The following is a 17,798-nucleotide window of genomic DNA, read 5'->3' on the forward strand; positions in this document are numbered from 1 at the left end:
TGTAGCTGTACGATAGAATCATACACAGGATTTAACTTATGCATCTGAGGGGGAGGGGACATGCCATGATCCTTAAATGCTCTCTCGCTTTGTCTACGCACTCAATCGTTCTCTCTCTCTTTCTGTGTTAATCTCAGTCCTGTCTGCACAAGAGCTTGTGTCAACAGGGGATTAAAGGGTACAGACATGTCCGCCAAGCAGAAACATGCACTAAAGATAAAGCCACCAATGCAAGCAATCATAGAAAATAGCATCTTATGGGTCATTCTACAAAGCGGGTGATATTTGCCCCCTTCACATAAAGATGTGAAAAACAAAAAACAAAACAAAAACCTCTATAGTTGATGTCAGCTTGCAGCTTTTCTTGAAGTTAATATATATATATATTCCTGTGATGTCAAAAGCTGAATTTTCAGCAGTCATTATCAGGTTATCCAGGCTCCAGTGTCACATGATCCGACAGAAATCATTCTAATATGCTGATTTGCATTTGGGTTTTTTCAATGCTTTTTTTTTATCTTTTCAGAATTCTTTGAATAGAAAGTTCAAAAGAACAGCATATATATATATATATATCAGTATATCAGTTAAACAAATGATTTATTTAATAGATTGTTTCAGATCTTACGAAAATACTTTAAAATTCACCTCATAAACTGGAAAAGGCACCAGTTTCATAGAATGACCCTTAAAACTGAAGCAGCCCGTAGTCTCTCTTTTCAACCATTTTTTGAAACAGAATCAGAGCTGCACAAAGAGAGATCATGAGAGGATGGTGTGCTTGTGCCTTTTCAGTATCACACATAACCATTATCTCTGAATTTCAGTGGATTGTAGTTTTGACTGCTCCCACTTGTATTGATAGTCTGTAAAAGGCACTTCCCTTGACACCTATACTTGCATCACAGCTGTACCTTTGCTTTGAATGTATGCTATTCTCAAGCTGCAGCAGATATGGCCGCCTGTGGTTGACCTTCACCGTGTCTAGAACGGCACAGCCCGGAGAGGGGGTGGGCGAGGGGATTTCACCCAAAAAAAATGGGGGTTGAGAAAAAGGATTGGAGCTGGGAGATGGGAAGAAAAATAGGCAAGATGCTTCAAAGAGGAAATGAAGAAGAGAAGAAAGCTGAGCAGAGGGAGAGGAATAGAAATCGAGAGGGAGGGAGGGATGAATGTAAAGAGAGGAGTGGGAAGTGTTAGGAACAGGTTCAATGGGTTCATTACTCTTCCATAAGCCAACATGCATAACGCAGTTGGAGGATAATGCTGCCGGCTCTTATGCCTCCATTAGAACACCATTGTCTTATCGCTGAATCTACGAACATTTGCATAACACACTGTCAAAAGGTTACAACGAGTGCAGAAATGTAGCTTTCTTTTGCTGTGGCAGTCATTTTGTACTGCTCACGTGTATTTCTCTATCTAAAAAAAGATTATAGATGGATGGCCAGAGAAGATGCAACTGCAGTATCCAAATTAATAAGTGCCTAATGCAAGTACTGTAAACCTTACTTTGGTGAGAAAATAAAAGTTTGCTTGCCCTTTAATAGGGAATTGCATGGTTTATATTGAATTGGGACAATGATCATTTGACCTTGACACATCTAATTCAAAGACATACAAACCATCTGCTTTACTGAAAGCCTTTATAATGCATTATGTAGGTATTCATAATGTACATTATAATGCATTATTTATTTTTATAAATAATTGTAACCAAAGTTAAAATGCTAAATAATATTTGCAGATTATTTGTTCCATCTGAAATTGGTTGATTGTCATATGTTTTAATGCATTACACATTCTAAAAGGCGTAAAATAAGTAATATAATCTATTGTAACTGTGGTTACAGTTATTCATGAGCCATACAATGCATTATAAGGTGCATTACAAAGCACAATTAATGCATTAAAAATACTTTTAAAATGCATTCTATATAAAGGCTTCAAGTAAAGTGCTACCGAATACTCATTCTTGACCCAACCTTTAACAACATTTTGGAAATGTATCTAGGATTCCAATATATATCCGTATATACACACATATGTATCCTTTTTTTTTTTTTTTTTTTTTTTTTTTTTTTTTTTAAGACTGGCTTATTGTGTGTATGAATACTGTGAATGAAGGAAAAAGGAAAGGAAAACAACAACGATAATATATGTGTGTGTGTGTGTGTGTGTGTGCGCGTGTAAAAAAAAAAATACAGTTCCTTTTCTGTTTATTTTATTTCATGTTAAAATTAAAGCTATATTTGATTTTATGTCGAGTGTGTACGCCAGTGTTGTTTTAGTTTTTTACTTTAATTTAGATATATTAATATTTTGAAGTAGCTTTTATTTTTTATGTTTTATCTTTTATGTTAATTATAGTTATATTTTTAGTCATTTTGTTATGTGATTTTGTCTGTAATATTTTTTTCTATTTAATTAATATTTCATTGCTATTTAAGTTGAATTTATTTTTAGTTCAGTTTTAGTTTTAGTTTGGGACTGAGCACTGATAGTGCAATTTTATTAAAAGGCAACATTTCTAATTAAGTTTTTCAACTAATATTTTTATTTTATTTCTGCTTTAAGTCAATTAACGGAAATGTTTTTCATAGTTTTAGTTTAGTTAACGATAATAACCCTGGTGTTAGCGAATCCATGGCATTGTTCTTTGAAGTTAATGTAGTTCCCAGACAACAAAAGTGATTTAATACCTTTCAACTTGGTCCTGTGTTTAATTCAGGGTATATGCAGGGCCGTCATCAGAGAGGGACAACTGGGAACATTGCGACGAGCCGGCTTGCTAAATGTATTATTACAATGCTGAGTGTATGGGCGTGAATTGAAGCGACGGCCCTGGGTGTATGGCCAATGGCACGGCTTTAGTTTTCCATATCTCAGCTCTGATAATGTTACTACCCCTCTGTCGTCTTGCCTGGTAATGAAAATAACCCCACAGGTTAGTCCTTTATTACTTTTTTAATATCAAAGCAATATAGATTTACTGGTGATAACGTAGAGGAAGGCCCCCCATAAGACTGAACAGAGATTATTAAGCAGACTTCTTTGGTAATAAATTAATGATGGGAGATATGGAATTAGGACCTTGGTTTTTCAGTTTTGGGGTTCTAGTCACAGCGGTTTCATGTTCCCTGATTAATTTGCAACATGTTGCTCATAGTGCGAATATAGTATATAGACATAGTCATAAAAATAGCTAGACAATAATATGAATCCTGTTTTTGGAAGTGTATTTATGCACTGAAATTAATGTAAACACAGACACACACACAGAAAAAACGAATTTCATTTATTTAAAAGAATCGGTCAGTAAGAGATATATATATATATATATATATATATATATATATATATATATATAATATATATATATATATATATATATTCAGAACCTGAATTGTATTTACTGATGCCTCACAATCCACTTAAACAAAGCACTAAAGTAGCACCGAACTGTATTCATATCAAATGCCTTTTGCCCTTTAGTTATTTTTTTAGTGAATTAGGCTGTTAAACAATGCAGACAGAACAATGCTTAGTGGAAATAAACACTATCAGCTGGTGCAGTGAACCCCCCCACTTGTCCCCACAATTGTCTTAATACTTTGATAAAACTTAGATGGCTTCTGTAGGATAATACTAACAACAAAACACCTTGCAGTTTTGCTCAGTGGTTGTTTTAAAGACGTCGGAAAAGGAAAGACATCTGCAATCCTCACTTTCATCTCAGTCTGACCAACTTCTTGTCTTCCCTTTCGATTGTTTCTAATGGCTGTGCTGTTGTTTAAATCCAGCCTTAAAGAGAGCATAATCATCAGGTTGAGTACATAATGTTTTGTGCTTGTGTTTGTTTGATGCTCCTCTATGCTTCTCCTCCAAGCTTGCTAACCCGCAAAGAGTCATTTCAAAGAACGAGTCCTTTTACGAGTCCTTCTAGAGGAAGCTCTCTTCTTTTATACGTTTTTCATGGGTTCTCCTTCAGGTTGTATTTCTTTTTCAGCTTATTGAAAAGCACCCAGCTGATGCACTGAGCACAGGTAGATCGACTGCCCTTGTATTTTTATGACAGGGTCAAAAGACACATAAAGTTAATCAATATGGAGGACTGACCCTACCGCTGGAGACGCGGCCAGTCAATCCAAGATCAGTGACCCTTGATGACCTCACTGGAATGGGACCCTGGACCACCTCTGTTTAACCCGAGTGTGTGTGTGTGTGTGCACTGTGACTCTTCGGCAATGATGTTTACACAGGCACCTCTGCTCTTCTTCCTCACGCAGGTAAAACAGGGCACTCAGAGGTGGTTCGCGTGGTCTATGAGCCTGAGAAAATCAACTTTGCACAGTTGCTCAAGGTATTCTGGGAAAGCCACAATCCTACACAAGGTAACATGTCATTCTATCACAAAATAATATCTTAATGGGATAGTTTGCTTTTCAAAACTGAAAATTCTGTCATCATTTACTCACCCTCTTGTCATTCTAAACCTGTATGACTTTCTTTCTTATGTGGAACACAAAGAATGTTCTTGCTGTTTTTTTCCCCCATGCAGTGAACAAAAAGCACCAAGTAGGCCATATGACTTTGAGTATTATATTCCAAGTCCTCTAAAGTCTTATGGTAGCTTTGTGAGGATATTAAAGAAATCTTAAAACACATTTTGGGAAAAAAATTGTATTGCAATGAAAAAATACAAAAATGGCCAAAAAGATATGAGGAAATGTAAAAACTAAAACTTATTGAAAATGTATGTTTATTATTAGAATTATCTATATTAACTATATTTTTGGCCTTTTTTATATATTCTTAAAAAGATTGATTTAGCCATATGGGATACGTAGCATTGTTAAAATAAACTGTAGTCTGTTCTTCACATCCAGCAATTTAATGGCATCAGAACACTTTGAACAAAGACAATGAGTCACATGGACAACGTTTTTGATACTTTATTTATTTGTTATTTTGGGAGCTCAAAAGCCTCTGTCTATATTCACTTGTATTGAATGGAAAAGAGCAGCCAAAACATGGGTTTCCTTTTGTGTTCCACAGAAGAAGAAAAAAAGAAAAACATGAGGGTGAGTAAATGATGACAGACTTTCATTTTGGGGTGAACTATCTCTTTAAGATTATATTTAGTTCATTGGCTCTGTCCCAAATGGACAGTGAGTCCTGTGAGTCCAGACTTTCGTGGTGTAATGCCAATTTGACTGTCAGGTAGAAGTTTGCTGTGGGCTTGGCAAAAGTGCGCATCCAGGGCACATATCGGCCGCAAAGAGGGCGCTTGCGAGCACCCTTCTGAAACCTAAAATGACAAATAGGACTCCCTACAGTCTCGTTGACTTAACTGGGAAGCGAACGCGGCAGCCATTGTAAGTCCACAAGACCACAAGTCCACATGAAGTGTGCCATTTGAATCAGGGCAATTATTAGTTGAAACCCAGTACACAGTCATTTTTGTTTAGCACAGTGTTAATTTAAGAAAAGCTAAGAACAAAGAGCCATTTAAAAACCTGTAAAAAGAACAGCTCTTTAACTTAATACAGTCTTAAGTTCCAGTGGTGTGTGAGGTGCGAGAGGCTCATGAATTCACAAAGAAGAGAGGCAACAGTTTGAGTGGCTGCAATCATGAACAGCGAATTCAAATCGGAGATTAAAGTGTCTCGGCCATCCAATCACATTCAGACTCATCGAGATGGCCTGTATAATGTCCTGATTGTGTCTGCGGTGATTACTAACACTCATCTCGTTCTTATATATGTTCACAGTGAAATCATGGTTTTGCTTAACTTCTGTTTTAAAGAACATAAAAATCTTGCTAAAAAACCTTATAGAAACACTAAGTAATTAAAAAAATGGGTTTACAGCTATAACGGACACCATTAATAGTCACAGTACAGTTTCTTCAGCATGATTAATGCACTCTTCACATCCAACAAAAATATCTGTTCAGGACGCAGCTGTAGAATCAGCTATAAATCTATGAAGTCATATCTGGATCAAGAACAGATAGAACAGAGCTTTAATTAAAAATTGCACCATCTCCAAGATTTCATATCTGGTTGATTGGGAGTTTGTTTCCCAAGAGACTAAAGTACTAATAGATGCTAAATTTGGACCCACAGAAGATGTACTGAGTGGCTGCACTGCATGATTACATCAGGGATACATGGCTTACTTTAGTTCTCAGGTGTCTACATTTAAAGGGTTAGTTCACCCAAAATGAAAATGATCCCATAATTTACTCACCCTCAAGCCATTCTAGGCGTATATAACCTTCTTCTTTCAGCCAAACACAATCGGAGTTATATAAAAAATAGCCTGGCTCTTCCAAGCTTTGTAATGAGAGTGAGGCCAAAAAAGCGCATTCATCCATCATAAAAGTAATCCAAACTGCTCCAGGGGTTAATGAAGGCCTTCTGAAGCGAAGCGATTCATTTTTGTAAGATATTTATCCCTATTTATATATAAACTGTAATCACTGACTAGATAAAGGAGTAGTTCACCCAAAAATTAAAATTTACATTTGTAACACAAATTACAATGTACATTTGTGTTGTGAACAGATCCTCAGTCCCCTTGTTTTTAGCACTGACACTGGCTTTTTTTTTATAGGAATGCGCCAGGGCAACGATGTTGGAACGACCTATCGATCAACCATCTACGCATACACACAGGAACAACTCGCCGAGGCATTGCGCTCCAAGGACGAATATCAGAAGGTATCCCTCTACAACCTTTTCCCATTTCTCCCCTCCCTTTATGAAGACCCCACTACAACCCTTGGGTGATCTTTACGGTAACACAAACGTTTGTGGATCAGTGGTTCTCAACTAGTTTAGCTTCAGGATCCAGATTTGACATTGGACAAGTGCCAAAATTGTCCTTGAAATTATATATATATATATATATATATATATATATATATATATATATATATATATATATATATATATATATATATAACATTTCAAGGACAATTTTGGCACTTGTCCAATGTCAAATCTATATATAGTGGCACAAGTGTTTTCAACATCACTAATAATGTTTCTTGAGTAGCAAATCAGCATAATAGAATGATTTCTGAAGACTACTAAAGACTGGAGTATTTTTGTTTTAATATCTGGAGGAATATTTATCTATCAAAATACAGTTTGTCTATCTTGAAAATATTATTGACGGTATTGTTTTTAGGATCTCAGCACTCTTCAATTGCATTTAATAATAGTAAATACATCTTTATTAATTATATTTTTAATATATTATATATATTATTAAATATTTTTGTTGTTGTTCTTGAGTATTGGAATATTAATATGTGATAGTGTTAATTTCTTCACTTTCACATGGCATTTTTAGGCAACAGGCTTAGTATTGTATTTCGCTTCTGTCCGCGACCCTATCAGAACAGACCTGCGTCCCAGGTCTGGAGAACCACTGCTATAGAAAACAAAAGCTGCTCATATCGATGTTACCCTCATCTAATGGAATGTTAACATCCCTGGTCCCCAAGTGGATGGTAAGGAGGGACAGGTGTTGAGGATTACATCCCTCAACGTTTCTTGCACTGTTTGATAACCTGTGAATCCGTAACAGATGAAACAGGTTTTCTGCAAAGCAGGGAAGTATAATACATGAAATAGTAATTCTCTTTGTCTTGTTAGACAGCTTGGAGAAAGGAGACTTCAAATCCGTGCATGAGGAGGTTCAAAGCCTTTCGGCGTTGAGTGCGAATGCTGCCATCTGCATTATGCATATATTTTTCTCTAATTGCAGAACGGCTCTGTCGTCGAGCCGAAAATTGAGGTTTCTTGGTCTCGGTGGTGCAATGCATTACAAACCTGCATGTGGTTCACGCTAACAACCCCACCCTTTCCGTCGAAGCGAAGCCTGTTGGAACAATAGAAGCAGAGGAACTGACTGTGGTTCTTGCAAGCTCTAATCTTCCCTACCGTACCCCTGTAGTCTCATTTTCTTCCTTCAAAACCCTTCTCCCTCCCCCTTCCCCTTGTGTATGATCATACTTCGTTTTTTGGGCCGTTTTCCTTCTCATTCCCTCAGATCAGTTCACTGTCTGAAATGAAATTAGCAGCGAGCCAGTATTCACGCTCGGACACATTACGGACGTTGTCATGTTAGACGCATTTGAATATTGACGAGATAACCTTGACTGTCTCATCATCCCAGTGTTCTCTCTTGCTCTCTTCACACATCACATCAGATCTCAGCTGCCTTTGTGCTGATACCAAAGGTTTCTGCAGTCTCTCTTTTCTACATCAAAAGAGCCCAAATGAACAGCGCAGTCACTCTTCGCTCTTGCTGAGCACTCCATTTTGAACAAATCCTGAACACAATATCCAATATCTTTTCCTGTGATATGGTACATTTGGTATCTCAGCAACTAATTCCTGAGGAAGGATGGATCTCACTGGACACTGATGTCCACAGTCACACTCACATATGAACAAGTCCTCACTGTTCATAATCAAAAATGCTTATCTTAAAGGCATATTAAGAAGTTTTCTTACGGAATAGTGACACTATTTAATGATTTGGAGATCTTTCATTTGGAGATGAAAATTCACAAATATTGACAAAGAAATGGCAAGTAACACATTGTAGAAAGACTGAAATATTTTCTTGTAAAGCATTATTGTAATGTTTTATTTGCAAAGTAATATACATTCTATATATGCATTTTTATGTAATAAAATGTATTTTAAATACACAGTTTATATACTGTATGCTGTTGCTGAGATATACCAAATCACAGGAAAAGGTATTGGATATTCAGTGCTTGTTCAAAATTGAGCGTACATGGCATGAGTAAAGAGTGATAAACAGCCTACATGATTCTTATGATGTGTATTTAAAAAAAAAAAAAGTTTTTATAGAAAAATGGCTGAAAATCAGACCATCATTACTGTTGAGTCCTGCCCACTGAAGTGACCGAATGAAGGAAATGTCTCTCTTTTCTAACACACACAGTCATTCTTACAGACAGCAGCTGTAGTATTGGGACCCTGGGGATGAGAATAGGGGACGCAGGCCTCCAAGTGGGAAAAGCATAAGGGTGCGATTTGTTTTTTCATGGAGCGCTGGCTCCAGCTGATGATGACACCCAATGGCCTGCACCATTGGCATCTGACTTTCTGTTCAGTTTCCTACTTTCAAAATCGCAAAAAACAACTTTGTTCGTAAATGCTAATTGGTTGTAGCGCTTTATCCCATAGAGGTCACCTATTAAACTATATTTGCTAGCGGACGAATTTTCACAATAAAATGATGATGGCCTTAATGTTTTTATTCTGTTTTGTAAAAGCCTTTTGTAACTTTACTCAGACAGAGCAGCCTTTTTTACTTAGAGAATCTTCCAATGTTAATTGCTTTGTTTTCTCGTCCTGAAATTTCATGGTCAAGGGTTTTATTAGTGAGTGGAAATGAGAGTCACTCTATAACCCTCTAAAATCCTTCTGTTTCATAAAAATAGGCTATGAAGAGAACTTGTATGTTTTTTTGTCCTTGGAAAATGGAGTGTTTTCAGGTTGGCATGTTGCACGGTTGAATGCATGTTCACAGAAAAGGGATTTTGCAGCAGAGTGGTCATTTAAGACATCCGAATTTACTGTAAGATACTGTAATGTTGCGTTTTAATGGTGGATCACTTATTAACCCTCATGTTCTGTTTAGCATGTTCAAAAAGCCTTTTTATTAACTACAAAAAACAAAACAAATTTTTTTTTGTAAAAGTACAGTCCTGTCATTGTTAAATTGGATTTGCTTTATTGTATTTTTTTGCAATGACCCCAAAAAGAAACAACACTACTAAAATGGTTAACAGTGACATTTCTAGTAGTCTGTTTGAGTGGAAAAAAGTAGTTAATTTCAATTACTATCAAGCATGTTATGTTTAGACATAAACCACTCTGAACAAATAGCCAGTAAAGGCAATCTCAACAGAACATGCACGAGGGTTAAATCAAGTGTTTCCCACAGGAGAGGCTCTCTTTTAGCTCGTCAGATGAATAAGACAGGAGTTTATGAACGCTGCATGCTGTCAAAGAAGCTTTTAGCTGCACAAGGCTCTGCATTTCTCATTGTGTTCCTTTTCTGAGACACCTGCAGACTCATACGCTCCTTCTACCGGCCATCCTGCTAACTGCATTTCCCCTTTCTCTCTCTCACTTATTCACTCCATCCTCCATTGTCTCCTGTCTTTCTCTCTCCACCCACTCCACCCCCTGCTGAGCCATCTGCGCTTCGGCAGGCCCTGTCTCCATGGCAACAAGGGAGGCCGCGCTGCCTCCTATTGGCCCGCTGCCCAAACGGAGAGGCTGCCGGGGGTCGAAGGTCGTCTGTAGAGTGCCGCCTCACCGGTGTTCTAATCAGCTGTTGACCCCTAGCCACAATGAAATGAGTGTCAGAAGACAAGGGGTTAATAAAGCCTGGTCTGACTGGCAGCTGGGTCCATTATGAGTGAGGGACAGGAGAGGGAGAAATCAGGAAGACCTGGGGGCGTTGGGGGGGGTGTTGGTTTGGTTGGGACGCTGTAGATGAGGGACTCAGATCTTGGGTTGGTGGCCCGTCTGTGTTGTGTAAGGGAAGATTTGATGTCACCATAAATCTTGTCTGCAAGGGTGGAATGAAAGCTGTGGGTGGCTTTTTTAGGATTATAGCGCCTGGTGTTAGTGTGGGGGATGTTGGGAATTTGGAGGGTAACTGTATCTGTTGTGGGGCAACCGTGCTGGTTTTCACTCAGTGTAACATTACCTTAACAAGAAATAGCTAACATCAGCTTTTACTGTGTTAATACAATTTAAATGTTTTGGGTCGGTAAGATTTTTGAATGTTTTTGAAAGATGTCTCTTATTCTCATCAAGGCTGCTTTTATTTGATCGAAAATCTATCTATCTAATTATACATTTTATTTGTGAAAAGTGGATATTTGTATAAATATCATTATTTATTCTATTTCTAAAAAGCATGTTGTGGTGGCACATGGGTTGTAATGTCAAATCAAACTAAAACTGTTAACCCTGTTACCTTTCTGAAGGCATAATTATATCCCAACATATCTTAAAAAATGTTTTAATTTTGCACAAAATCCAAATCACTAACACTTTACTGCATGAGGGAATGTTCATGCAGAAATGTAAAAATCTCCTCTAACTGGAAAAGGCAGCCGTTTAATAGAGCGACCCACTTGTGACATTAGCTTCTTAAGGTTTTAGCATGTTGCCTGAGGAGAAAAATTGTCGTTCTTTATTGAATGTTTTCCATCACTCCAGTAAGGACTTCATAGTGTGTGCAGATGGAGACTTGGCACAGTGTACAATTTTACACATTAAGTTAAGCTATTTTTAGTCTTGAACTTGACGGCCATTTTGGATTCCACCAAAAACAATCAATAAAATACAGCTGCAAGTAGCAATTAGCAGAAGCGTTTAGGTGTAAAGAAGTAGGCTATATGAAATGGACTTATTGACATCAGGTTAAAAAAAATCACTTTTTTTATACCTGATAGAGACTATGTATTATGTATTATATTTTAGATAGAGTATTATGTGTGGGCGACTTTCATCTAATACTGATATGATGTTAAGACCAGTTTCTTGAGTTTTCTTGAAGTCTGTGGAGTTGCATTAATGGTTTTATTTGCATTTTTCAAAAACCATGTCCAAAGATGACGAGTGCTTCATAAGAAGATGATTTTAAAATATACAGTTCTAACAGAATATTTCATGCAGAAATGTATGTCCTTGGGGCAGATTTGTTCCCCATGAGAAGAGTGACTCTTGTGTAATATTTAAAGTCTTTAGCTCAAATGGTGTAGTGCGGCTGACATTTTTGAATATTGTGAATTTAACCCGCTAGTTGCTAAGCAACCATCAATTCCATCCATCCCATAATTACACAAAATGCAATTAGCCACAGACCCTTCACGCATGCAGTGTTCATTGAGTTTCACCATAGGGATAAAAAGTTCAAAGCGAAGAATATTAATAATAGACCAGTGCCAAAATGAGAACACAAGTTTTTTTCCTACTTAGCTTAGCAGATCTACAAATAGCCTTGTATTACAGTCACATTTTTTACATATGCACATAGACTGCAGCATGCCACCAAATCCATCTGCCCTCATTTTAGCCGACACCAACATCAACATACTTTTACCCCACTGACCTACCCTAGCGTCCTTGTTCAGATCATCTTTTGGCTGATTCTCAAGGCAAAACATGAATGTAATAAGCTAACAGCACTTTGCGCCAAGAGCAGACCATATTACTGCAGAGAGCGAGGATCACTCAGGGTTTAAATGAAGGACATTTGCTCTTATCGATCACAGCGAGATTGTTCGATATTGAATATTCCGGCTTTACCCTTCCTGTTTCGTTTATGGGCTGTTAATTGGCAGAGATGGTTGCATCATAATGCTAGCTACAATGCTGGTATAAGTAACCACAAGGGGGCACTGTGTCCTATCTACAGGGGGTAGAGCTCCATCCATCCACCCCCTGACTTTGTGCTCATTTACTCTCTCTCACCCTCTCTCCTTCTCTCTGTCCTCACGTCTCAAGAACTTGGTGTGGCATGTTCCCATCTATTAGCATCTCAATTAAGGTCTAACAAAAGACAGGTTTTTCCCCTCCGAGGTCTCCACATCTGTGGTTTACCTAGTCTCCGTGCGCCCTGAGCAAAATCCAGGAGATTGACTGCACTCCACCAATTACAGCTCCCCATCAATGTCTGCAAGAAATCACAATGGCCTTAATTAGCGACTGCAGCCTCACTCTATTACACGCTAGCACAGTAAAAGCCCAGTCGCACCTTCACCACCAGTCTCCCATGGATAATGTGTGGGCTGTAATTACGAGGGAGGAGGTGTATCGGAAGTGGGTGTTTGTGGCGATTTTCTACTTTCATTATGTGGCCTTCCAAGGACGGCTAATTGATTTTTAAAGGAACAGTCCACCCAAAAAATAAAAATTCTGTCATTATTTACTCACCCTCATGTCATTCCAAACTTGTGTGCTCCAGGGAACACAAAAGGTGGATTTTTTAAGAATACTTCAACCACTCTTTTCAATATAATGTAAAAAAGATCGAGGCTGCCAAGCTCCCAAAAAGCACCATAAAGGCTCCAATATACTTGAAGCGAAATCAATGAACTAACTGATGTGACGTCATTTCGAATAAAATCAAGTCTAAACGAATTTTGCTTGGAGTTTGTTTTGGGAGTTCGAAACAGCGAAAAAATTTCCTACATCTGGTAAACACCTTTGTACTACTATTGGACCGTGGCGATTGCGTAATAAGTAGGTGTGCGCGGAGGCTCCGTCGATGTCAGACGTCTGCTAGTGAAAACATGAACATACTGGAGACACACTGCTTTATAGTAAAAAATGAAGTTGTACTTCTGATGAAACGAGGCACTGTTTTTCATGTTTAATATGGTAAAGCTGATTAATTTTAAGCAATCTATTGTATGAAGTGCTATATAAATAAACGTGACGTGACTTAACTAGAGTGCCGAATTGCAGAGCTTGTGCAAACATATCCATGTTGCTATGATCAGATGCTTTTCTTATGCTTTATTTAAAAATGCTTGCTGTTTTCTCAATTTTGTTGTGTGTGGGCAGCATCTGATGTTCGGTAACAGTTCGGTAAAAATTGGTTTTCTTTATGATAGGTAGCATTTTTATTGTTTATTTGAGTCAAATAAACATATTATATTGTAGACATATATACAACTGTGCTTTAGAATTTCACACAGTTCGCTAGTTTGTCACAGTGTTATTTTAGTAGTATGCACTATTATAGTTTTTATTAATATTTTGAATTAGCTTTCATTTTTATATTCTCAGTTTACATTTAAATTTTTTATGCGTTTTAAATTTTTACAGTTAATTTATTTCAGTTTTAGTTTTAGTTCATTTTTATTTTCCAGTTATTAAATTTAGTGCTTTATCTTAAACTTTTTTCAGTTTGTTGCCAACATGTTTCATAATTAAATTTTTTTGTTAACGATAATAACACAGGCTTGCCGATGCCACTATATTTTGCCATCAAGGGTCCCATGCCAATGTTTTTGACGAATACATGAACAGACAGAGAAAGCAAAAGAAACACATCGAGCGAGAGAAACGCTGGGCCAGATCAGACTGCAGTAGATTGACAGGAATAAATCGGATGTGGAAGGGGGCCGAGGTGATTGGATCAGTATTTTCTAGGTCTCTCTATCTGTGTGAGGTGTCAAACATACCTGAGTCTCATTATAGAGTGTGTGTCTGTGTGTGTGAGACTGCGGGCCATGCGTGGGCTAATTAGCTTTTCCCCCGGCCGCTCTGCGACCGCTCCCGTTATTTCCTGACCAGCTTGCCAGGCCGGCACCCCCTCTTCCCCTCCCCCATGTGTGGCTGTTCTAAATGGAGACTCAATGCATGCTGCTCCCCGACATCCTAATGTACCCGACCAGTTGGTTTAACAAACACAGCGCTGCCAACCATCTGCCGGCCAAATCTGTCTTCAAATTGCTTTAGTAACAAACTGAACTTTCTTTGCTGCTCTTGCTTCCTGCGTCCTGCCTTCCTCAATGTGTCGCTCTCTGCTCCTCATCACGGCCCTCGCTCCTGCTCCTTGCGGCTGACCATTGTAATTTTCTCTTCTCGTTTATTCTGGGCTTGTCTCATCTCATCTGATTTTATTGGTTTTATTTTATCTGTTCTTGTCTCACACTTTCTCTTCTCTAACCATTTTCATTTGTTGCCTTCTTGGCGAGTCGTTGAATCTCTTTTATTTTATTTTGGAATCGCCCGGTTTGCCATCGCTTTTCTCTTTGTTTTTTCTTGTCTTCTCGTCATGTCTTGTCTCGTATCATCTCGTCTCATCTGATGATGTCTTCTCATCAAATCTCGTCTCATCTCACCTCGTCTCACCTAATCTCTTCTCGTCACGTATCGTATTGTATCTCTTTATTCGTCTCGTCTCGTCTCGTCTCATCTGATGATGTCTTCTCGTCATGTCTCGTATCGTCTCAATCTCATCTCATGATGTCTTCTCGTCCCATCTTGTATCGTATCATCTCATCTCATGATGTCTTCTCTTCATGTCTTGTATTGTATTGTTTCGTCTTGTCTCATCTCATTTCATCTGATGATATCTTCTCGTCACATCTCGTATCGTATCGTCTCAGTCTCATCTCATGATGTCTTCTCATCACATCTCGTATTGTATCGTCTCAGTCTCATCTGATGATGTCTTCTCGTCACATCTTGTATCGTCTCAATCTCATCTCATGATGTCTTCTCGTCACATCTTGCATCGTCTCATCTCATGATGTCTTCTCTTCATGTCTTGTATTGTATTGTTTCATCTTGTCTCATCTCATTTCATCTGATGATGTCTTCTCGTCACATCTTGTATCGTCTCATCTCATGATGTCTTCTCTTCATGTCTTGTATTGTATTGTTTCATCTTGTCTCATCTCATTTCATGATGTCTTCTCTTCATGTCTTGTATTGTATTGTTTCATCTTGTCTCATCTCATTTCATCTGATGATGTCTTCTCGTCACGTATCGTATCGTCTCAATCTCATCTCATGATGTCTTCTCGTCATGTCTCGTATTGTATTGTCTCAGTCTCATCTCATGATGTCTTCTCGTCACATCTTGTATCGTCTCATCTCATGATGTCTTCTCTTCATGTCTTGTATTGTATTGTTTCATCTTGTCTCATCTTATTTCATCTGATGATATCTTCTCGTCACATCTCGTATCGTATCTTCTCAATCTCATCTCATGATGTCTTCTCGTCACATCTCGTATCGTCTCAATCTCATCTTATGTCTTCTCGTCACATCTTGTATCGTCTCATCTTATGATGTCTTCTCGTCACATCTTGCATCGTCTCATCTCATGATGTCTTCTCGTCATGTCTCGTATTGTTTCGTCTTGTCTCATCTCATTTCATCTGATGATGTCTTCTCGTCACATCTTGTATCGTATCATCTCAATCTCATCTCATGATGTCTTCTCGTCACATCTTGTATCATCTCATCTCATGATGTCTTCTCGTCATGTCTCGTATTGTATTGTCTCAGTCTCATCTCATGATGTCTTCTCGTCACATCTTGTATCATCTCATCTCATGATGTCTTCTCGTCATGTCTCGTATTGTATTGTCTCAGTCTCATCTCATGATGTCTTCTCGTCACATCTTGTATCATCTCATCTCATGATGTCTTCTCGTCATGTCTCATATTGTATTGTCTCAGTCTCATCTCATGATGTCTTCTCGTCATGTCTCGTATTGTATTGTTTCGTCTAGTCTCATTTCATTTCATCTGATGTCTTCTCGTCACATCTCGTATCGTATCATCTCAATCTCATCTCATGATGTCTTCTCGTCACATCTTGTATTATATCATCTTATCTTATCTTATGATGTCTTCTCGTCATGTCTCGTATTGTATGGTTTCGTCTCGTCTCATCTCATTTCATTTGATGATGTCTTCTCGTCACATCTCGTCTCGTATTGTATCGTCTCGTCTCATCTCATCTGATGATGTCTTCTCGTTAGGACTCATCTCGCCTTGTCTCGTATCATATAGTCTCATCTCATCTGATGGTCTCTTCTCTTCTCGTCTCGTGCTGTATTTCACACTTCATAGTTTGACACATTGCATCTCATAAAGATTCTAAAACGACCAGAGAAACTATATGATTATTTACGTCTGTGTCATCTGAAGCATAATTAAACCCCCACAAACCCAAAGCATCAGAGCAGATTTATGCCCACCAGAACTACTGTTTCCAGATCAGAAAGCTGGCTGTCTTTATTGGTTCGCTTTCCCTGCTTACCATCTGACCACTGATCCTCCCGTCCCATTTCCTCCCCTTGTCGTACTTCTAGCGGCTGCAGACAATCCAGGTTTCGTTTTCCTTCATGATGATATCCTCAAGAGACCTCAACAAATGGTATAGAACAGATTTTTGGCACCGGCGAGCACATAGCCCTAAACATCATTATGGACAGAAGTGACGAGCTGCCAGGAAATGAGCGGTGCCACCTTCCTCACCAGCCATGCCATTCTCAGTGCCAGCGGATGCGTTCTCAAAGACACAGTCCCTGATCTCAAGGGCAAACCCTGCACAATCACACAAAAACACAGACGCGCACTCTTAGCCCAAACTCTTTTAACGTTTAACCTTAAAAATTAGTTGCGTATTCTTTATAACACTGCTTATTTTGTCATTGAAAATACATTTTAAGTATGGTTTATTGGGCATATTGTGTACCACTATATGGTGCATTTCTTGATTTTTTTTTAATTCTCTTATGGTCACCATAAAAAAGAGTTGCATGATGTTTTGTTAGAGATTTATGCCTTTATTTTCCACTGTAAAAGATAACAGCATAACCCTTTAAAGGATAAAAGTTCACTTGGTAATTTTTGTGTGTCACCTTTAAAAGTGTTTAATCTTTGCCTCAAATATTCCTCTTGCTAATGCGATGCTAGCTTTATGACACACAGCTTTTTCCTGCTCTCTAATTTTACAGTTATCCTTCTGCAGAATGAAATTGCTCCACCAAAAAAAAAAAAAAATAGGCTCCTTATCTCTGACTCTCACATTTTTTCCCTTAACCAGGACATGCAGGTATTTGCATACCTAATGACTGCTCTGTCTGACACGCAAATTAATTAGTCTGAATTTTATGCATTTAGCAGCGTGCAAACAAAACACAGAAACATGTCACCAAACAGCTCAGCACTACACCACCTACTCCACTA

General features: G+C 38.2%; 1 protein-coding gene across 2 annotated transcripts in view; it reads left to right on the plus strand.

Moving 5' to 3' along the window:
- The window catches only part of msraa (methionine sulfoxide reductase Aa), a 69,049-nt gene that overhangs the window by 40,531 nt on the left and 10,720 nt on the right, over positions 1-17,798 (plus strand). For both annotated transcript variants that reach the window (XM_079888230.1, XM_079888231.1), the window contains 2 exons: positions 4,290-4,394; positions 6,622-6,728. In XM_079888230.1, coding sequence (XP_079744356.1) covers positions 4,290-4,394; positions 6,622-6,728 — 212 coding nt within the window. The remainder of the gene's footprint in view (positions 1-4,289; positions 4,395-6,621; positions 6,729-17,798) is intronic.

The sequence above is a fragment of the Squalius cephalus genome, assembly GCF_949319135.1.
Source record: "Squalius cephalus genome assembly, chromosome: 12".
In the NCBI taxonomy this organism is placed as follows: domain Eukaryota; kingdom Metazoa; phylum Chordata; class Actinopteri; order Cypriniformes; family Leuciscidae; genus Squalius; species Squalius cephalus.